At 43.7% G+C, this 23915-nt stretch overlaps 1 protein-coding gene across 4 annotated transcripts in view; it reads right to left on the reverse strand.

The window, feature by feature from the left end:
- Positions 1 to 23915, reverse strand: part of PAWR (pro-apoptotic WT1 regulator) — a 177651-nt gene that overhangs the window by 24080 nt on the left and 129656 nt on the right. For all 4 annotated transcript variants that reach the window (XM_073541514.1, XM_073541513.1, XM_073541512.1 and 1 more), the window contains exon 4: positions 14635 to 14663. In XM_073541514.1, coding sequence (XP_073397615.1) covers positions 14635 to 14663 — 29 coding nt within the window. The remainder of the gene's footprint in view (positions 1 to 14634; positions 14664 to 23915) is intronic.

Raw genomic sequence — 23915 nt, forward strand, 5'->3', positions numbered from 1 at the left:
TACTGAACAAGAAGTTACAAGGCCAGGAGCAGCTTGCCAGTGCTGCCTATGACAACTTGAGAGCATTCTCTACAAAACTTGTTATGGAAAGCCCAGCTTTCTCAGACAAACCTTTGCCATCTTCCATCATGCAAGGCACTCATGGAAGCAGGCACACCATTCAGTGATGAGGAGTATATGGATGTCATTTTGAAGCTACAGGAGGAATTTGATCACCGATTTGCAGACTTCAAGACGCACAGAGCCACATTTCAAATTTTTGCAGTCCCCTTCCCCTTTGATGTGCAAGATGCCCCTCCTATGCTACAAATGGAGCTCATTGACCTGCAGTGCAACTCTGAACTCAAAGCCAAGTTCAGGGAGGTGAGTGAAAAAGCAGACAAGCTCGGGCAATTTTTGAAAGAATTGCCCCCCAGCTTCCCTGAGGTTTCCCGAATGTTCAAGTGGACCATGTGTCTTTTTGGGAGCACATACTTGTGCGAAAAGTTCTTCTCTACCTTGAACTTCAATAAGTCCAAGTACAGGTCCAGACTTACTGATGAGCATCTTCAAGCCCTACTGAGGGTCTCAACTGCTTCCTCCTTTAAGCCAAATGTGGCTCGGCTATGCAAGAGTAGGCGCTGCCAGATCTCTAGCAGCAAGAAGTAGGCAGGAGAAGCCATGTTCAAAACAGTTTATGTTCAATGTTCCATTCATGTTCAGAAAGTTAAATGTTAATACAGACATCCGAATAATAATAATTACATTTCTCTAGTCAGCAACTATGTGGATTCTTCAGTCTTCTTTATCTGCTGTATTATCACTTTCATTTTATTTATTACTGATTGATTTATTTTTTTCTTATGATTTAGTTAATTTATTTTTATTTTTTAACACAAAATAGGATGAAAAAATAAAGACATGTGATAACATTGGAATGTTTTTGTAAGAGCTTTTCTTGTTGAAAACCTGATGCGGCCCAGCCTCGCCCAGATTCTACCTCCAGTGGCCCCCGGGTAAATTGAGTTTGAGACCCCTGTTCTAGACATTATGTGGACTGGAAGATAACAGTTCATGGAAGAAAACCCAATGTAACCAAGTTGAAGCCATTTTGTAGGGAAGAATGGGTAAAAATTCCACCAAGCTAATGTGCAGGACAAATCACAATTAAAATCATATTATTGATTCATTCATACATGTCTAAGAAGAGAAGTCCATATGTTTACATATCCCTTCACTAAACATTTTAGCTTTCTTGTGTTTTCCATTTTTAATAATGAACATGATTTCTAAGTAATGTAAACCAAAAAATAATTGTGTGTGTAGTGGGTCAAATAAAAAATACTAATACCACAGCAGCTTGAGTAATAAAGCAGTCTTGTCAAATGCGTTTACTGAACTTGCCAAGTTATTACTGCTTGTTTCGATTTATCTCTGAAGCTGACAGTTTGTAACTTAGTGTTTATTATGTCTTTAGATGATGATATAAGCTTTCAAACCTTACAAATCTATTCCATCTTATTAAGAATTAAAATGAAGACAACAATATCAAGTAATCTAGAGCTCATCTTTAGTGTTAATTGACTGCCCGCCATGTTATACTGTCCATGGTGCTGACACAGGCCCTATCAATGTTTACTGTACTTCTAATGCATTATGAAGTACATAATATATGTAAATAAATACATATAGATATCTAAACATCTTTTTTTAAAATGCCAGGTATTTATCATGCAAAAAAATTAATCAAACAAGAAGTATAGTTTCAGAACTTTTCTGACTTTACTGTTATTCTGTACAATTCAATGTAAAATCAAAAATCTTTTTGAGTGGAAAAATAAAAAGCTAAAATAATGTGGTTTCATAAATATGCAAAAGCCTAAACTAATGCTATGTTGAAGTACCCTTTGAATTCATGACAGCATTTTGTCTTTTGAGCTAGGAGTCTATCAGCATATCGCATATAGAATTGGCAATCTTGCCCACTCTTCCTTGCAGTAGTGCTCCAAATCTGTCAGACTGCCAGGATATCTCCTGTGTGCAGCCCTTTTCAGGTGAACCCACAGATTTTCTGTTCAATTCAGGTCTGGACTCTGGCTGGGCCATTGCAAAACGTTGACCGTCTTTAGCAAAGCCATTCTTTGATTTGGAGGTATACTTAAGATTATGGTAAGCTGAAAGATTAAATGAAAGAATAAATTACTCTTCATATTCAGCTTTTTTATGCAAAATTGGAACTGTGCATAATTCCCTATATCTTGACTAAAGCACTAGATCCAGCTGCAGAAAAACAGCATCAAAGCATAATGTTGCCTCCACTTTGCTTCACTTTGTGTTTGTTCTTTTGGTGGTGCGCAGTGTTGGCTTTACGTCAAACAAACCTTTTGAAAGGCAAACCTTCAACCTTGCTCTATTAGGCTATAACATGTTTGCCTATATGCTTTTGGCAGACTGTCAAAACGTAGCCAGGCTTAAATGTTCTTCTTCCTACCCTTCCCCACAGATGTGACATATGAAAAATATAGTATATTGTTGTTACATTTAGTACACAACCAGTACTTGCCAGTAATTCCTGCAGATCCTTTAATGTTACCATAGGCCATTTTTTTTAGCCTTTCCAGGCCAATTTGCTTCTTGCAGTTTCATCTATTTTTGAGGAATGTACAGATCTAGGTAATGTCACTATTGTGCAAAATTTAAGCCATTTATTGGTTATTGATGCCTTAGAATTTTTTTTATCCTTCTCCTGACTGGTAACTTTCAACAATGAGATCCTTTTGTAGTATTGTAAGTGGTTTATGGGCCATAACTTTTGCAACTAAGAAAATCCTACTAGAACAGCTACACTTTATGTTGAGCTAATCAGAATCACTTCAAATGATAGCAGCTGTGTACTGGTCATTATTTAGCATAAGTTGAAATGTGATTGGCTAATTGTGAACATAACTACGTCCCAAATTATAAGAGGGTGATCATACTTATGCAACCACGTTATAGTTTGCTATTTTTATTCCATTCTCAAAATTATTTCACATTGTTTCTCAATGAATTTGTACAGATTATGGGTGGGAAAAGTTCTAAAATGATTTTTCTACATAATAAAAACCTGGCATTTTAATAGGGGTATTTTAATATCCCCGGTACAGTGACTATAATAGAAAATGCATCCTATTGAGTGCAGCATTCTTGCAGCAGGTTAATGACTACAATCTACAATACCTTGAAAAAGTATTCATACTCTTAACTTTTCCACATTTGTCCAAGTTACACTCATACACTTAAATATATGTTATTGAGATTTTATGTGACATACCATCACAAATTAACAAGTATTTATGACAAGTAAAGGAAATGATACATGTTTTTCAAATTATTTTAAAAACATAAATCTGAAGCATTTGCCCCCCCCCCCCCCCGAAGTCAATATTTTGCTGGACCACATTTTGCTGCAATTACTACTGCAAGCCTTTTGGGGTATGTCTCTTCCAACTTTGCACATCTAGAGGCTGAACATTTTCTTATACTTCTTTGCATATTAGCTCTAGCTAAGTGAGATTGGATGGAGAGCGTCTGTGCATATCAATGTTCAAGTCTTGCCACAGATTCTCAATGGGATTTAGGTGTGGACTTTGACTGGGCAATTCAAACATATGAATATGTTTTGATCTAAACAATTTCATTGAAACTTTAGCAGTTTATCCAAGTTTCAAATTTTTGCAGCTTCTAACAGGTTTTCCTCCAGAATTGCCTTGTATTTAGCTCCATCCATATTCCCATCACTACTGACCAGCTTCCCTATCTCTGCTGAAGAAAAGCATCCCCACAGATTTATGCTGTCACCACGTTTGGTCTTGTCAAGGTGATGTACAGTATTCGTTTTCCACCATAGCGTTTTGCATTTAATACAAAGTTCTACTTTGGTTTCATCTGACTAGAGCACCTTTTTCCACATGCTAGCTGTGTCCCTTATATAGCTTTTTGCAAACTGAAAACATGAATTCTTATGAAGCTTGCTTTCAAAAATGGCTTTCTTGTAGCCACTCTTCCATAAAGGCCAGATTTGTGGAGCATACCACTAATAGTTATCCTGTGGACATATTCTCCCACCTAAGCAGTTTTTAAATCATGGGCCTGTTATAGCCATAAACCAATAATAGTCTGGCATATGTCTTCTACCTTAGTTAAATTTCACTTAAAACCGTTAAAGAATATTTTGGAATATACAGACCATAATATGCAAATATGAAAACAAAATATTTATTGAATGTACATTAAAATTGCAAATGAAGAAAATAGTACAATACATAAAAGAATAAGCTACAATAGGAGAACAATTCTCCTGGATACAGATAAACAAATCTCTACAGTACATGCTAACAGGGATTTGTTCACCTGTATAGGAATGTAATACATCTAAGCCAATACAAAGTAGGCTATTGTACAAAAAATTATTAACTAGTTTCAATACCATATCATCCGATTATAATGGCGAAAGCATAGTGTAACAATCAGAATATATAGCTTGAGACATCATGTATACTGTATGTGGCAATGCAACCTCAACACGTGTTTCAACGCTACCTTTCAGTTTTGTCAGGAGGAACATGGGCCTGTGGGCTAAATTTCAAATTAGTGGACTTCTAATCTGCCCATGTTCCACCTCCGGCGGGAAATTTTTTCGTAGTCCACTGCAGTGAAATGGACGGGAAGTGCGGAGATTACCGATATTTTCTGAAAGCCCGGAGCCTGCCACAGCCTCGCACTACTGAACACCCCCTCCTCCCAGCTCAGGGCCCTCAGAATCGACCTACTACTGATGCTGGAAACTTCCTGAAAAGCAGCCATCCTGCCTGTTGAGGCCCACCAGTAAGATACACTTGGATTATAAGACACAGTTACAATTTCCCCCAAATTTGGGTGACAAAAAGAGAGTCTTACAGTTGTGGCCAAAAGTATTGACACCCCTGCAATTCTGTCAGATAATACTCAGTTTATTCCTGAAAATGATTGCAAACACAAATTCTTTGGTATTATCTTCATTTAATTTGTCTCAAATGAAAAAACACAAAAGAGAATGAAGCAAAAAGCAAAACATTGATCATTTCACACAAAAATTGGCCAGACAAAAGTATTGGCACCCTCAGCCTAATACTTGGCTGCACAACCTTTAGCCAAAATAACTGCGACCAACCCCTTCCGGTAACCATCAATGCTTTTCTTACAATGCTCTGCTGGAATTTTAGACCATTCTTCTTTGGCAAACTGCTCCAGGTCCCTGATATTTGAAGGTTGCCTTCTCCAAACTGCCATTTTTAGATCTCTCCACAGGTGTTCTATGGGATTCAAGTCTGGACTCATTGCTGGCCACCTTAGAAGTCTCCAGTGCTTTCTCTCAAACCATTTTCTAGTGCTTTTTGAAGTGTGTTTTGGGTCATTGTCCTGCTGGAAGACCCATGACCTCTGAGGGAGACCCAGCTTTCTCACACTGGGCCCTACATTATGCTGCAAAATTTGTTGGTAGTCTTCAGACTTCATATGCCATGCACACGGTCCAGCAGTCCAGTGCCAGAGGCAGCAAAGCAACCCCGAAACATCAGGGAGCCTCTGCCATGTTTGACTGTAGGGACCGTGTTCTTTTCTTTGAATGCCTCTTTTTTTCTCCTGTAAACTTTATGTTGATGCCTTTGCCCAAAAAGCTCTACTTTTGTCTCATCTGACCAGAGAACATTCTTCCAAAACATTTTAGGCTTTTTCAGGTAAGTTTTGGCAAACTCCAGCCTGGCTTTTTTATGTCTCAGGGTAAGAAGTGGGGTCTTCCTGGGTCCCCTACCATACAGTCCCTTTTCATTCAGACGCCGATGGATAGTACGGGTTGACACTGTTGTACCCTCGGACTGCAGGGCAGCTTGAACTTGTTTCGATGTTAGTCGAGGCTCTTTATCCAACATCCGCACAATCTTGCGTTGAAATCTCTTGTCAATTTTTCTTTTCTGTCCACATCTAGGGAGGTTAGCCACTGTGCCATGGACTTTAAACTTCTTGATGACACTGCGCACGATAGACACAGGAACATTCAGGTCTTTGGAGATGGACTTGTAGCCTTGAGATTGCTCATGCTTCCTCACAATTTGGTTTCTCAAGTCCTCAGACAGTTCTTTGGTCTTTTCTTTTCTCCATGCTCAATGTGGTACACACAAGGACACAGGACAGAGGTTGAGTCAACTTTAATCCATGCCAACTGGCTGCAAGTGTGATTTAGTTATTGCCAACACCTGTTAGGTGCCACAGGTAAGTTACAGGTGCTGTTAATTACACAAATTAGAGAAGCAGCACATGATTTTTCGAACAGTGCCAATACTTTTGTCTACCCTCTTTTTTATGTTTGGTGTGGAATTATATCCAATTTGGCTTTAGGACAATTCTTTTTGTGTTTTTTCATTTAAGACAAATTAAATGAAGATAATAATACCAAAGAATTTGTGTTTGCAATCATTTTCAGGAAGAAACTGAGTATTATCTGACAGAATTGCAGGGGTGTCAATACTTTTGGCCACAACTGTATACTTAGAAAAATATGGCGTGTCCAAATTATAAATCAATGTTGTCAAGCTTACAGCTCTCAGCTTGAAGTCTTTTGTGATAGTTATGGATGAGGTTTTTTTATTTTCTTAGATGGTAAAGCTGCTCATCTTGGCAAAAAGAATGGGAGAGTTGACCATGCAGCCCATTTTTCTTCAAGTGCCTCCTTATTGTGCATCTTGAAACAGCCACACCGCTAGTTGTGTGTGTTGTTGAGTCCAGCATTTCAGCTGATGTTATCTGTGGGTTTTTCTTTGCATCCCAAACAATTTTCCTTTGCATCCCAAACAATTTTCCTGGCATTTGTCACAGGTCACAGGTGAGGATGTTACCTTTAGTAGCCATTCAAACCCATTTGTGTCCACTTCTGTGCATGTTATCAGGCCAAAATAACGAGGGTATGTAAACTTTTGATCGGGGTCATTTGGATGTTTTGAGTTGTCATGATTTAAAAAAAAAACACAGTAGTTTGACAATTCACCCAACCACTAACCACGAGTGGAGAAAAAGTTTTTGTGTCATCATTCTTATTCTCTGAAAAAAGGCCAAGAAAGCAAAAATTCTGCCGGGGTATGTACAGGGGTAAACTATTGAGCACAACTGTACATACAGTGGTGAAAATAAGTATTTAGTCAGCCACCAATTGTGCAAGTTCTCCCACTTAAAAAGATGAGCGAGACCTATAATTGACATCATAGGTAGACCACAACTATGAGAGTCAAAATGAGAAAATAAATCCAGAAAATCACCTTGCCTGATTTGGCAAGATTTATTTTGCAAATTATGGTGGTAAATAAGTATTTGGTCACCTAAAACATGCAAGATTTCTGGCTCTCACAGACCTGTAACTTCTTCTTTAAGAGGTTCCTCTGTCCTCCACTCATTACCTGTAGTAATGGCACCTGTTTGAACTTGTTATCAGTATAAAAGACACCTGTCCACAACCATGCATGTTACCTTTAGTAGACATTCAATGCCATTTCTGTCAAATTCTGTGCATGTTACCAGGCCAAAATCACCAGGGTATGTAAACTTTTGATCAGGGTCATTTGGATGTTTCGGGTAAATATATGGTTTCACCAAACCACTACCCATGAGTAGAGAAAACGTTTTGATATTATCATTGATATTCTCTGAAAAAAGGCCAAGAAAGCAAAAATTCTGCCGGGGTATGTAAACTTTTGAGCACAACTGTGTGTATATACACTCCTCAAAAAAAATAAAGGGAACACTCAAATAACACATCCTAGAACTGAATGACTGAAATATTCTCATTGAATACTTTGTTCTGTACAAAGTTGAATGAACTAACACAAAAATCATCAATGGAAATCAAATTCATTAACCAATGGAGGCCTAGATTTGGAGTCACACACAAAATTAAAGTGGAATGTAATGTCCTTAAGGCTACTTTCAGACTAGCATTCAGAGGCGCAGCGCAGGGTCACCACTAAGCTCCGTCCCTGGCCGTGCCTCCTCCGGTCAGCTCCTCTTCTGATCGCATGACGTTGCACATGCGGTCATCGTACCCTATATTTAGCGTTGGGTACGCTGGTCGTGTGCCGGTATGATTTTACTGGCGCTTGCGCCCTTTTGGCGCTGTGCCAAGCGCACAAAAACACACTGTGTTGCATTTTTGTGCGCTCGGCGCAGCGCCAAAAGGGCGCAAGCTACGGCAAAAGTGTACCACTGCACAACCAGCATACCCAATGCTAAATATAGGGTATGCTGATCGCATGCAGCGTCATGCGATCAGAGGAGGAGCTGACCAGAGGGGGCGCAGAAGGGGCGGAGCTTAGTGGTGGTCGTGCGCTGCGCCCGGTAATGCTAGTGTGAAACTAGCCTAAAACAAGTCAAAATGAGGCTCAGTATTGTGTGTGGTCTCCACATGCCTGTATGACCTCCCTACAACGCCTGGGCATGCTCCTGATGAGGTTGCGGATGGTCTTCTGAGGGATCTCCTCCCACACCTGGACTAAAGCATCCACCAACTCCTGGACAGTGTGTGGTGCAATGTGACGTTGGTGGATGGAGCGAGACATGATGTCCCAGATGTGCTCAATCGGATTCAGGTCTGGGGAACGGGCAGGCCGGTCCATAGCTTCAGTGCCTTTATCTTGCAGGAACTGCTGACACACTCCAGCCACATGAGGTCTGGCATTGTCCTGCATTAGGAGGAACCCAGGGCCAACCGCACCAGCATATGTCCTCAGAAAGGGCTGAGGATCTCATCTTGGTACCTAATGGCAGTCAGGCTACCTCTGGCGAGCACATGGAGGGCTGTGCGGCCCTCCAAAGAAATGCCACCCCGCACCATTACTGACACACTGCCAAACCGGTCATGCTGAAGGATGTTGCAGGAGACAGATCGCTCTCCACGGAGTCTACAGACTCTGTCACAAGTGCTAAGTGTGAACCTGCTTTCATCTGTGAAGAGCACAGGGCGCCGGTGGCGAATTTGCCAGTCCTGCTGTTCTGTGGCAAATGCAAAGCATCCTGCACGGTGTTGGGCTGTGAGCACAGCCCCCATCTGTGGACATCAGGCCCACAAATCATCCTCATGGAGTCGTTTTCTAACCGTCTGTGCAGACACATGCACATTTGTGGCCTGCTGGAGGTCATTTTGCAGGGTTCTGGCAGTGCTCATCCTGTTCCTCTTTGCACAAAGACAGAGGTAGCGGTCCTGCTGCTGGGTTGTTGCCCTCTTACACAATTATTAGAAAATGGAAGAAACACAAGATGACTGTCAATCTTCCTCGGTCTGGGGCTCCATGCAAGATCCCCAGGTTTGGGGTAAGGATGATGCTGAGAAAGGTCAGAAATCAGCCCAGAACTACACAGGAGGACCTGATCAATGACCTGAAGAGAGCTGGGACCAAAGTCTCAAACATTACCGTTAGTAACACACTGCGCCGTTATGGATTATCATCCTGCAGGGCACGCAAGATCCCCTTGCTCACATCAGCACATGTCCAGTCCTGTTTGAAGCTCGCCTATGACCATCTGGATGATCCAGATGAGGCATGGGAGAAGGTCATGTGGTCAGATGAGTCCAAATAAAACTTTTTAACAACTCCACTCGTTGTGTTTGGAGGAAGAAGGTTTAGTACAACTCCAAGAACACCGTCCCAACCGTGAAGCTTGGTGGGGGAAAAATCATACTTTGGGGTGCTTTCTGCAAAGGGGACAGGACAACTGCACTATATTGAATGGAGGATGGATGGGGTCATGTATCTCGAGATTTTGCCCAAAAACTACCTTCCCTTAAGCCCCCGTCACACACAGCGAGATCGCTGCCAAGTCACAAGTTTTGTGACGCAACAGCGATCTCACCAGCGATATGTGACACCTGTCAGCGACAGGCCCACCGGTCGCTGATCGTGCTCGAAAGCCCTGGACTTTTTTTGATCGTTGGTCACCCGCTGGCCAGCATGCATCGCTGTGTGTGGCAGGCGGGAGACCAGTGGTCAGCGAGCTGGAACCTGGTATCCAAGGTAAACCGCGGGTTACTAAGCGAGCGCATTAGTTAGTTACCCGCTGTGTACCTTAGATACCAGCGCGCTGGTGCAGGGCGCTGGTAACCAAGGTAAACAGCAGGTTTCTAAGCGTAGCGCTTAGAAACACGCTGTTTACCTTGGTTACCAGCTCCCTGCACCAGCATGCTGGTATCTAATGTACACAGCAGGTAACTAAGCGACGCCCTCGCTTGCTACCCTCGTCGTCGCTGGTCCTCATCGCTGGTGAGATCTGCCTGTTTGGCAGCTCACCAGCGATCCTGACAAGGTCATATCTTTGTCAGGATCGCTGGTGCGTCACTGTGTGTGACGGGGGCTTAGTAAGAGCATTATAGATGAGTCATAGCTGGGTCTTCCAGCATGACAATGACCTGAAACACACAGCCAGGGCAACTAAGGAGTGGCTCCATAAGGAGCATTTCAATGTCCTGGAGTGGCCTAGCCAGTCTCCAGACCTGAACCTAATAAAAAATCTCTGAAGAGAGATGAAACTCCATGTTCTCCAGCAACAGCCCCGAAATTTGAACGATCTGGAGAAGATCTATATTCAGGAGTGGGCCACAATCCCTACTGCAGTGTGTGAAAATTTGGTCAAGAACTATAGGAAATTGCAAACAAAGGTTTCTGTAGCAAATATTAAGTTCTGTTTTTCAATTGTATCAAATACTTATTTCATGCAATAAAATTCAGATTAATTATGTAAAAATGAAACAATGTAATTTTCTGTTTTTCATTTTTAGATTCGGTCTCTCCCAGTTGAAGTTGAAAAATTACAGACCTCTCCATTCTTTGTAGGAGGGAAAGCTTCCAAAATTGGCATTGTATGAAATACTTATTTTCCCCCTTGTATTTATATATATATATATATATATATATATATATATATATATATATATATATATATGAGAAATTTAAACTTGACAACATTTATTTATAATTTATAAGCATATGTTTAATATGTGTCCTATGTCCATATTTAATTAACATGTATTACTTGTTTGCACATACACAATAATAAATTTGAAAGCTCAAGGTGATAATATGTAGGTTATATGTTAGCACTTAATTATACCCATAAATCCTGAATTAAAGAGGGTACAATAAACAGTTAGAAAAGGCTTATAACAGCATGTTATGGTTACCATAATGTGTAATAGTAATTTTTATCCTCTAGGCATTAAGAGGAAAAGTGCAATTTGAAAAACTAAAACACTTACCTTTCAACCCAATTTCACAGCAGGGAGAAATTAAATTTCTATGTAATGCCAAGGAACTAATGGAAAAATTCTACTATCACTTGTCTGATTTCCTAGGTTGCACCATTACGGCTGCATCTATCATAGTCTGAGAATTGAAGAGATATTCTCATGCTATAAAATTGCTGAAGTTGGACAACATGAAAATAAGCAAGTTTGCAACCGACTTGCTTTTCCTACCTGCGGTCATTCTTCTGTGGGTGCTCTTATCTTTCATAGTGTTTAGCGGGTTTCTATGGAGCTAACTCCTACCATACGAGCCACCCATCTCTAGCCCATTGATTTCTATACAGCAGTTAGCTGCTCACCTCTCTCCTTCTCACAAAATAACCAGCAGAACTTGCAGTTTTCACAGCAGTTCTCCGAATCATGGCTGTCACTTTCTTGAGCCATGTCCTTGTTCAAATTCCATGTTATCTCTATACGCAAATATAGTGATATTAGTGTACAGTAGAACAAGCACTTCCAGACCATTAAAGTGTTGCAGCAGTAGTAGAAGAGTGAAGCTTCTGACCAGAACTGTAACTCAAGGAGGACCACCCACCCCCCAAGCAACCAAGCAGTAAGGTGACCCCGCAAAGCTCTAAGCTGCTCAAGAGACAACATGAGAAAACCCCTTTAAGCGATAATATCAAGTACAATGTGCTCCAACTTAATGAATCATTCACACTTCCGTTTTACAAAAGGGCGGTCTGTGCAGGTCACTTAGAAAAACTCCATGAACATTTTCTGAATTAGTCAGTTGTTTTAAGAATACTGAAAAATATCACTCAAGCAGCAAACTATTATATATTATATGAGCAGATCTATAATTGGTGACTGCAGAACATTTGTCATCCTATCAGAGCACAATCTGGTGCAGTTATTTCTATATGCCTAGTTTTATTTACATACTAAAGATAGGCTGATAGTGAAAAGCGATGAAAGGCCAATTGATTGTATCTTCCCAAATAGTTAGACAAATGTTCTGCAGTAACCAATTTTAGTTCTGCTCATAAAACAGTCAATATTCTTCAGTATGCTTAAAAACCGACTAATTCAGTAGGACTAGTTTCTTCCTAATATAATAGCATCCAATTTAAAATATTTTCTGAAAAAAATTACGGTAGTACTTACAAGGAGCAGATTCCATTTTTCAGCATTTCAGCAGCCTCCTTTTTATTGACGCAATTATTTTTCTGGTGAATTTTTTTTTTTTTTTTTTTACAAACTCAGGGAGTATGGGGAGAAAATTCTCATCGTCGCTAGCAAACATAGTGGTAGCAGTTTGGGAAGAAAAATGCCTTTTCCGTGATGCTAATCCTTTTTCAGATAAGACTGAATTTTATGGATGGTATATAGATGGCCTAATCATGATTTGTAAAAGTACTACAGAGGAAGCAGATCATTTCATTACATACCGTATATTTCGGACTATAATATGCACTTTTTTCCTCCAAAATTTTGGAGGAGAGTGGGGGTTGTGCCTTATAGTCCAGATGTATGTACCTTATCTTATAGTCTGGCTGTGGATGGGTTGGGCGGAGTAGCAGGTCACAGGAGGCAGGAGCCGGTGGTTTCAGCTAACACTTTACCCACTGCTAAAGAAAATTAATATTCACTGTTTCCCACGCCCATAGGCCCTTCCCATCTCTATGCACTGAAGCCAGTGCTGAGAGGTGGGAGGGACTATGGGCTTGGGGAGCAGTGAATATTCATTCTGTTTAATAGCAAGCACACCGCAAGCTGCAACCATCGGCTTCCTGCAGTGACTGGGCAATCACATGTGCCCACTATTAAAGAGGATGAATATTCACTGCCCTCTACTCCCATGGGATTAATATTATCACCTAGATTTTTCTCAGAAGAAAAATAATAAACGCAAAGTTTCTTGGCTTCCTTATAAAAATTTCTATAAACGTGGACAAATACCATGCAAAGCCAGCAACCATGCAAATAAAATCACAAATTTTGTGTGTAACATTACAGGACAACACTATACAATACAAACTTTTATTAACTGCAACACGACAGGGGTAATATATATGATATAATGTATAGAATGCAAAATACAATTTGCAGGATTTACATCGGGTCCTCTTATAAAATGCATCAGGAGACATCTTTCAGATGCAACTAATCCCACAGCAGTAAATATATCTGCCGTAGCTAGACATTTTTTTACAAACACATAAAGGAGATAGCAGGTCTCTTAGGTTTCCAGGAATTAAAAAGGTGTTCAGACCATTCAGGGGAGGTGCTTTAAAAAGAAAAATCCTCAACTGAGAATCGTATTGGATTTTCATGTTGCACACGAGAGTTCCACAGGGTATGAACATAAGACAGGACTTGGTCTTGAAATATAATTAATGTATTTATTACTGATTACCAGAGGTTTTTATTCTTTGTATTTCAATTAGGTCTTTCCATCTCCTGCACAACATAGGGTTAATTGCATTCAAGCAGCACCAATTAATTAACGAATTCCCAGGTGTCTGGCAGGGGGCAGATATAAAAGTAGCACTAGCACTCCTATGTAGTAGATCATGATTAAGGCTAGTTTCACACTAGCGTTTTTGAGCGCAGCGACGGCCTGCGCACGGCCGCCGCTAAGCCCCGCCCCCTGCCGCGCCTCCGCTGGTAGCTCCGCCTACCGGCGCATGACGCTGCATGCGCCCTGCGTCCCCTATCTTTATCACTGGGGGCGCAGGCCGTGCGCAGTTTGCGTTTGGCGGCGCATGCGCCTTTTTGACGGTGCGCCGACCTGCGCCAAACGCAACCTGCTGCAGTTTGGTTGCGCTGGCGCACCGTCAAAAAGGCGCATGCGCCGCCAAACGCATACTGCGCACGGCCTGCGCCCCCAGTGATAAAGATAGGGGACGCAGGGCGCATGCAGCGTCATGCGCCGGTAGGCGGAGCTACCGGCGGAGGCGCGGCAGGGGGCGGGGCTTAGTGGCGGCCGTGCGCAGGCCATCGCTGCGCTCAAAAACGCTAGTGCGAAACTAGCCTAAGTCGATTGAACTACTATTGGCATGCCTGTATTAAACTTTCACGAAGAGCAAACATATGTGAACTTTTATTTATATACCCAATGCTGGAGAATTTGCTCTTTGACTCGTTTCTTACTCAGTACAATAGCAGCTACATATGTACATTTGTCCATGATCATTACCTTATCCACCTCTGCACCACACAGAAAAAACATCTCTCGTGCTTCACATGTGATTAATTGTATTCGATTTAGGACATTTTTACTTCGATAATACAATAAACTAGGTACATTACAAGTTAGCATTCAATATTATTAGGGTTTTTCCCGTTCTTACCTCTTGTATCTGTTTGGCACATTTCTTTCCTAAACAATAACAAACAAACATAAATTAATAGTAAATAATACAATATCAAACGTTTGATATTCTTCTGTAGAACACAGCTTTACTTGGAATTATGCACATATGGGTTTGAAGAAGTAAGAAAAAAAACAAAAAACATTATTTTGCCAAAATCCAAAAGACCTTCGCATCAGCATAAAAGAAGGAAAAATCGACTGTCCTACAACGTATCTTATGCACAGAAAATTTAATTTGTATTTATGTGACTTGTTGAATCAAGTCTGCTTTGACCACTTAAGTTCTGTGAAGGAAACCACAAATAGATGCATCCAAATGTAGAACTTTTACAGAGTACATTAATTATTGGGAAATGTTCTTGTATCTGTGAGGACATAAGAACATTCTGATGTCAGTACACCAGGCTACTTGGTCACATATCATGTCTCATAGTAACATTGTTATTTTTGGATAATGAGGTTATTAATGGTTGTCTGAGGAATGTTCTGCCACACTGAATGCACTTGGGCATGCAAATCATCAAGATCCACGAATGACAACTACCTTTACAGCTGCCAACCAATGACGCCCCAGATATGGCAGACAGGAATCATGTCCGGAGATGCTGATGGCCATAGTAGCATGTTTAAGTCATGCAGGCAACATGACCACATGATTGCCTCCTTATAATGTTGCCCATGTAATCTTCAGACCAATTTCTGGCTATCAGAGCATCCAAGACAAAAGCGAGTCTCATCCTGGAAGAGACCTCCAGTCCTAGTAACCTTCAAAATTTCTCTACCAAATAATTACTAAACTCCCCTGACAAAACAAAACATATGACTGAAAGAATGTCTAAGGCCTCTTTCACACTTCAGTTTTTTACAATCAGTCACAATCCGCCAGGTTTTGAAAAAACGGATCCTCAATTTTCTTTTGAGGATCCGTTTTTTTTCCCCATTGACTTCCATTACTGGCGGATTGTGACGGATTGCCGTCCGTTGCATCCGTTTTTTTTTTGCGGATCCGCCAAAAGCTGCTGTCCGTCACCATCCTCAAAGATTTGAAAACGGAACTTGCAACGTTTTTTTCTCTGGCGGATCCTCCAGACACTAATCTCAATATCTCTCTCTCTCTCTCTCTCTCTCCTTTTTAAATTTCCTCATTTTCAGGATCCGTCTGAAAACGGATCCTGTGACATCCGTTCACATCAGTTGAGAACGGATCCGCTTGTCTGCCTTTTTGGCGGATTTGAACTGATGCAAAAAACTGAAGTGTGAAAGAGGCCTAATAGAGACAATATCAATATAGTATAAACAAATTCTAATGATGAAAGACATAAAAGGGATAACCAAAATAATACGCAATAAACAATTTATTGAATAATAATCAAAAAACATGGATTTTTGTGATAACTCACCATAAAATCCTTTTCTCCGAGAGGCTCATTGGGGGACACAGGTACTGTGGGTGTATGCTACTGCCGCCTGGAGGCTGACACAAAGTAAAAAAAAAAAAGGTTAGCTCCTCCTCCACCGTATACACCCTCGCCCCGATTGCAGGCGGAAACCAGTTTGGTGCAAAAGCAGTAGGAGATCAAGCAAAACTCAGAAAACATCAACCTTAATACAGGTAACAACATGTCTAGAAAATAACCACCCTAATCTCATACAGAGAGCATATTAATTAAATAAACAGAAGCCAGTTGGCTCACAGGGAGGGTGCTGTGTCCCCCAATGAGCATCTCGGAGAAAAGCATTTTACGATGAGTTATCACAAAAATCCATGTTTCTCCTTTGCCTCATTGGGGGACACAGGTACTGTAGGATGTCCTAAAGCAGTCCCTGGGTGGGAAGTTGACTCACCGATCCAAGCTGCATGCACCTCCTGTCTAAAGGTGCGCCACCGCTGCTTGGTGAATCCTTCTACCCAGGTTTGCATCCGCTGAAGCCTGAGTATGGATATTGTAATGTTTAGTAAATGTGTGCAGGCCGGACCAGGTTGCAGCCTTGCAAACCTGTTCCGTCGAAGCCTGGTGCCGAAGTGCCCAAGAGGCGCCCACTGCCCGAGTAGAATGTGCTCTGATCCCTGCTGGAATCGGCCCACCTCTGAGCACCTCTGATGTGGTAGGACTCCTGAATAGCCAAATGAATCCATCTGGCTATGGTCGATTTTGAGGCAGCGAGTCCCTTCTTGCGACCTCCAGGGAGCACGAACAGCGCGTCTGATTGACGAAAGGGAGCAGTCCGCGAAACATACCTCCTGAATGCTCTCACCAGGTCTAATGTATGCAGGGCCTTTTCCACACGGTGTACCGGTGCTGGACAGAAAGAGGGCAAGACAATATCCTCATTAATGTGAAACGAGGAAACGAATTTTGGCAAAAAAGGAGGAGCTGGTCTAAGAATCACCTTGTCTTTGTGAAAGGTCAGAAACGGGGCTCGGCAAGATAATGCTGCCAGTTCAGAGACCCGCCTGATTGATGTTATAGCTACCAGGAACACTACCTTCCAGGAAAGGTATGACAAAGACACATTCTGTAGTGGCTCAAATGGAGCTTCCTGCAGAACACTTAGGACCAGGTTTAGGTCTCAGGCGTCCATAGATGCCTAATAGGGAGGTACCAAGTGGGAGACCCCCTGGATGAAAGTCTTTACCTGCAAGTTGGTAGCAATCCTGCACTGAAAAAGGACAGATAAAGACGATATCTGTCTCCTGAGAGAACTGGGGGCCAAGCCTGAGTCTAGGCCAGACTGGAGAAAAGCCAAGATATTAGGAATGGAGAATCTCAGTGGAGAACAACCATTGTCTCGACACCATGCAAAGAAAACCTTTCAGGTGTGGTAGTAAATTCGAGCTGTGGCAGGCTTCCGGGCGCTAACCATCGCAGCAACCACTTTGCACCCAAACCCTGCCTGCGTCAGAATCCAAGATTCAATGGCCAGTCAAACACAGGGCCCCTGAGTTCGGGTGGCAGATCGGCCCCTGAGAAAGTAGATCTGGGCACTCTGGCAGTCGCCATGGCACGTCGACGAGCAGCTGCACTAGATCTGCGTACCACGCCCGACGAGGCCAGTCTGGGGCCAGCAGAATCACTGGCACCCCTTCTGCCTTGATCTTCTTGATGACCCTCAGAAGTAGTGTCAGCGGGGGAAATAGGTATGGGAGGCGAAACTGATTCCATGGTAGAACCAGCGCATCCACGGCAAATGCCTGCGGGTCCCGGGACCGGGCTACAAATACGGACACCTTGGCGTTCAACCTGGAGGCCATCAGATCCACATCCGGTGTTCCCCACCATTGGTAAATCTGCTGAAAGACCTCTGGGTGTAGTGACCATTCCCTGGATGCAAGCCCCTGCCGGCTAAGGAAGTCTGCCACCCAGTTCTCTACCCCCGGGATGTGGACCGCCGATATCACAGAGCGGTTCCTCTCAGCCCAGCAAAGCACTTGCCCTACCTCGCGCATGGTTGTCCTGCTGCAGGTGCCCCCTTGGTGATTTATGTAAGCCACTGCCGTGGCATTGTCCGACTGAATCCGGACAGGGCGGCCTGCTGGAAGGTGATGAAACCGTTGCAGAGTCAGACGGATCGCCCGTATCTCCAACAACATGATCGGCAGACGTGCCTTCTGCGCTGACCACCGTCCCTGGGTCGTGTGGTGGCGAAAGACCACTCCCCAGCCGAGGAGACTGACAACTGTTGTGACAACCAGCCAGTGATCTGGGGGAAAGGGTTTCCTGTTATGAATGAGTCACCGAGGAGGAAAAACAAAAACAAGCTAAGCCACAGAAAACCAGAGAGGTTGGTAACTAAGCGGATTGCAGACCCCTGATCCTATCCACAACAACTAGCAGTAGCCATGGAGCGTACCTACGATGATCCTAGACGCCTCGTCACAGCCGGAGAACTAAATAAGCCTAAAGCAAGAAAAGGGGAAATCTAAACTGCCCCAGAGCAGACCCCAAAGCAATAGACAGCCCCCAAACATGTACTGTCAGTGAGAAAAGATGAAAACACAAACACAGATAGAAAAATAGGCTGAGCAAACGATGGGGCCCAAACTAACTAGAAAGGACAGGAAAGGAAAGATGCTTTCTGCAATCACGCACAAAACCCTGCCAAAAAATGTTCAACACTTTCTGATAACAAAAACCCTGAAGTCGCTAGACTTCAATTCCCTATATCAGCACTCTGGTATATTCTGAAGACAGAGCAAAAAGAGACCAATCTGATCAGGGACAAAAAGCAAACTGGCATAAACAGAGACATAAGAATGGAAATTCAGCACAGCCTCAGCAGGGGCTGGCTGACAACAAAAACTGAGTAAACCAGACCAAATCTCATGTGAAAAAATAGCAGAGCAAACTTATCTTGAGAAGGCAGGAACAGAACTGGAAACCAGAACCTCAGGGCAGGAAAATCACCAGCACAAAATTAGGGAGTCGACTGTCTTAAATCCAGTCAGAGACTCCTGATGTCCACTCACAATCCTCCTCCTCAGGTGGCAGGTCTCTGCCATTTAGATCAGCTTCATTACCTACTGTCACCACTAGAGGGAGCCTGGATGGAGAACTCACGACTCCTCTGTCAACACAGCCAGCTCCACCACCCTCACCAGAAGCCAGAGGTAAACCAGAAAATGAGTTCCCAACAGTTTCCCCTGAAGAAGGGAGGAACTGATTGTCCACCACTCTAGTGACGGTCTGACCTGAGAGGACAACCGGCACTGATAATCGAGCGTGAACGGGTTCTTGTCCCAGGATGACAGGAGGGCATGCTGCAGGGGGCGAAGATGGAACTGGGCGAACGGGATCGCTTCCATCGCTGCCACCATTTTTCCTAAAATTCTCATGCAGAAACAGATGGTGTGAGGGACTGGCTGGCGCAGTACCCGCACTCCCTGCTGGAGGGCTAAGGCCTTGTCTCAAGGGAGAATTACCAACCCTCGGCAAGTGTCAAAGATCATCCCTAAAAAGGAAATTCTCTGAGCTGGAACAATGGATGACTTCTTTACATTGACCAACCACCCTAAGCGGGAAAGAGTATCCAGCGTAATGCTGACACTTTCCTCGCATGTCCGCCTTAAAGGGCCCATGACCAAGAGGTTGTCTAAGTACGGGAATACGACTATGCCCCGGGAGTGCAGGATGGCCATGGGGACTGCCATGACCTTTGTGAACACTCTGGGGGCAGTGGCTAGCCCGAAGGGCAGCGCTGCAAACTGAAAATGTAGACCGTTGATGGCGAAGCGTAGAAACCTTTGATGAGGAGGAAAAATGGGGATATGTAGACAGATGTCGTGAATATCCATAGAGGCCAAGTACTCTCCCTGCCCCATTGCCGATATGACTGAACAGAGAGACTCCATCCGGAAATGTCTGATTCTGATAAATTTGTTCAGGAGCTTTAGATCCAACACGGGCCTGACAGTCCCGTCCTTTTTGAAGACTGAAAACATATTGGAATAGAAGCCCTGAGTCTTTTCGTTTTCCGGTACCGGAATAACGACTCCGCTGTGGCTGAGCGAATCGATGCCTCCTAGTAGAGCCTTTGCCCGGGTATCCACTTTGGGAAGACGAGAAAGAAAAAATCGTCTTGGGGGGTACCTGACAAATTCTATCTTGTACCCTGTGGACACCAGCTCCCTCACCCATGTGCCAGGCGTGGTGAAACTGGAGTAGGCGGACGCCTACCTTGCTGGAGCCGCCTGACAAATGCCCCAAGTCATTTGGCTGAAGATCTTTGGGACCTGGATCCCCTCGACTGGTTAGTACGCATCCTCCCCAATGGGTTGGCTCTATATGAGACCTGTCGGTCCCTATTCTGGTTGGGGCGCCTTGACGCGGCGGCATTAGCTGCCGTAGTCCACCCGGGGTTGCCAGAAGGCCCGAAAACGCACCTGAAACTGGTGATGAAACGGTGTTTTGACCTATTGTTGAGGAAGAAAACCGCTCTTGCCTTCTGTGGAGTCGGAGATGAGCTGACCTAACTTCTCTCCGAACAGGCGGCCACACTGGTATGGTAGCACTGTCAAGGACTTTTTTGAGGCTGAATCGGCCTGCCATGTCCTTAACCATAGTGCTCTCCTAATGGAGATTGCATTTGCGGCCGCAAGTGCCGCGCAGTTGACCACATCTAAAGATGCATTGATCAAGTAGTCCCCTGCCATGGCTATCTGATTTGTGATTTCTGATACTTCAGGTGGTAGGTCTATGTCTTGCAAGGCTCTATTCAATGATTCTGACCAAGAAATCATGGCCTTGGCTACCCACATTGCTGCGAACGAGGGAGAGAGTGCTGATCCCGATGCCTCAAACACTGAGCGAGCCAAGTTCTCTATGAGACGATCAGTGGGATCCTTAATTGAAGAACCACTAGGTACGGATAGTAGAGTTTTTGTAGCCAAGCGCGACACAGGTGGATCCACCGTTGGGGATTCCGTCCACTTTTTACGGAGATCCGGGGCAAAAGATAACTTTGCCTCGAGTGCCTTCTGCCCCGAGAAACGCCTGTCCGGCTGTTCTCTGTGTCGTTGCACCATGTCCTCAAATTCAGGGTGAGTGCAAAATACTCTATGGGGACGCTTGACTCGCTTAAATGACACCTTAGGGCCCAAGCCAGAGTGGAATTATCCTCAATCCCCAGAGTCTGGTTAATGGCTTCTATTAGACTGTCAATCGTTTCCTGACCACCCAGCGTATCCAGATCAAGGGGTTCGTCCGAGTCGTATTCCGAGCCTTGTTCGCTATCAACAGCTGGTGACAGGGAGCAAGAAGCAGAGCTCACGGATGCCGAGGAACTGGATGGACCGGGATACGCCGTGCGGGTTAGTTTCCCCCGGGTCTGCTGGAGTGAGAGCGGCCCCTGCAGGCCGAAGGCTCCTGTGAGGTAGAGGACCCCTCTAAGACAGGTGAGCCACTGTCCCTGCCCCTATCTGGAGCCCAAAGGCTCTCGTAAGTGACACCATAGATTGCGACAGTGATAACGCCCACTCCGGGGGACTTGGTACACTGGGCTCGGTCGCAGGGGAGGGCTACTGAGCGCGTTCAGACCCGCAGGCTTCGCATACTCGCGTGGTCTGTGCCCGCGGAAAAGCGGACCGACAGGAGATGCATGCAGTGTACAAGAACCTATCCGTCCTAGAGTTTCAATACCCTAGGGTGGACAGGGCTAAGTCCGGCATCATGTCCCATGGTGCGGGAGAGGATACATGGAGGGACACTCGCACTTGCTCGCCCATTGTTGGTTTGGAGAGATCGGACCCCTTTCAATAGGGTCTGTCGCCCGTATCTCACCTCCGTGGTCTGACAATATCCCACGTTGCGGGAGAGGATACGTGGAGGGATATTCGCACGTGCTCGCCCGTTGTTGGTTTGTGGAGATCGGACCATTTCAATAGGGTCTGTCGCCCCTGTCTTATCTTCATGGGGAAAAAGAAAAAAAAAAAAAAAGATCAGTCTTGAGACAGACCGACGTGTGCCTCCAACAGACACTAAGCAAAAAACTGGTTTCCGCCCGCAATCGGGGCGAGGGTGTATACGGCAGAGGAGCTAACCTCTTTTTTTGACTTAGTGTCAGCCTCCAGGCGGCAGTAGCATGCACCCACAGTACCTGTGTCCCCCAATGAGGCAAAGGAGAAATACATATACATGGTCTGTTTTTAGATAGACATTCTTTCAGTGAAACAGACCTCTATTCATGCCTGCATTGCCTTCTTGCTCTATAGCATGATAGCCTTTGAGAGAGGTGGTGTGAGGTCAATCATGGTCTTTGTAGACACTATTTGATGCCTTAGGCTTGGTAGGCAATGCTATGAAGAGACCTTCAGGATGGAATGTCGTATCGATCCTACTCCATGGATGATGTGGGGCAGTTGCATTTCTCCCATCTTTATTCCAGGTACACTAACAGCTCAGCGTTACATTAATTTGGTTGTGAAACCGGTGGCACAGCAATTTCTCCAAATTGTCCTAAGTGCCATTTTTTTAAAACAACTACGTCAAGCCACATGTTGCTCTTGCTACTGTGAGCAGCCTGTGTGATCTAAATAAATCAAAATGCTTTCACAATTTTGTTTCCATTTTTCATCATTTGCATATCAGGGACATGTCCATCAATCCTGTGCTTTTCATAATTCCACAACTTTTTAATGTTGGTGTTGCAATTTCAATGTTGAGGAGGGTATATCTGTTATACAGCTGTTGATACCTGTGACCTAGTTTGCTTGGTTTCGTGATATGCAAAGGGACCAGCAAAGTTTCTCAGCACCCCCATCACCATTGCATAAATAGGCTTGGCTTTATTTACACACCTGTGCCATTAGTAGTCTGTGATGTTAAAGAATGATCTGTCACTCCTACTGTCTCTAGGAAATAACTTGAGCATATTTTCTTCTAATATTCCTCATAAATATTTAAGAATAATTTGACAACTTAGCAGTAATATTTTTAATGGTCGAAGGGTGTGCTCTAAGAGAGTCCAATAGTTGTCAATTTTTCCCCGCCTTCGGACAAATTGTCAAGTCTGGGCTTCCTCTTCCTACTCAATTCGACAGGAGGCGGGGACAGTGATGCCAGCACTGATTGAGCGTTGAGGTCACGTCACAACAACCACACCAGAACCCAGGGAGAGTGAGTGCCGACACTGCAAGAACGTCACCAGCACGAGAGGTAAGTATAACCTTTATTATTTTATGGGGGCCAAGCACGGGGTAGAAGAAGTTGTCCAAAGAAGTGTGCAAAGCAAAAAAAAAAAAAACGTTTAAAACAGAAAAAAACTAATCTAATGCTACTGTGAACCTAGCCTTAGCTCTGCTCTAAAGACTGGGATAGTCTGAAAAACTAAAAATGCAGCACGGTCGTTGTTTCCTGACACTCATATCAGGACAGCGGAACATAAAAATACTATGAAAGCGCTTATTCAGCATTACATGCCTTTCCAGACCATTTACCCACAATACCTACGGTCACTAGCAATCTCGTCTAGGCTTTCCTGCTTTTCTGCTTTTTGGTTTATTACTGACATCTGGTCTAAAGCAAGAAAGCCATACTATTATTTTTTAAGGACAGAGAAGGCTGAATGTCGGTCAAGTATGCACATTCTTCTTAATCTATTTAAAGGAGGGAGGAAACTCAAGCGCTGCGTCTCCACACGAGTCAGTATTTTTGCATTTCATGTGAATTAAGTATACTTGCCCACCACATCCTGTATACTTTCTCTAAGTAGCAGCTAGTCTCATGGATCATATGACTGAACTATTTATCCGACCTATGACAA

Source organism: Dendrobates tinctorius, unplaced genomic scaffold, assembly GCF_039654945.1.
Source record: "Dendrobates tinctorius isolate UK_male_01 unplaced genomic scaffold, ASM3965494v1 ptg000122l, whole genome shotgun sequence".
NCBI lineage: Eukaryota > Metazoa > Chordata > Amphibia > Anura > Dendrobatidae > Dendrobates > Dendrobates tinctorius.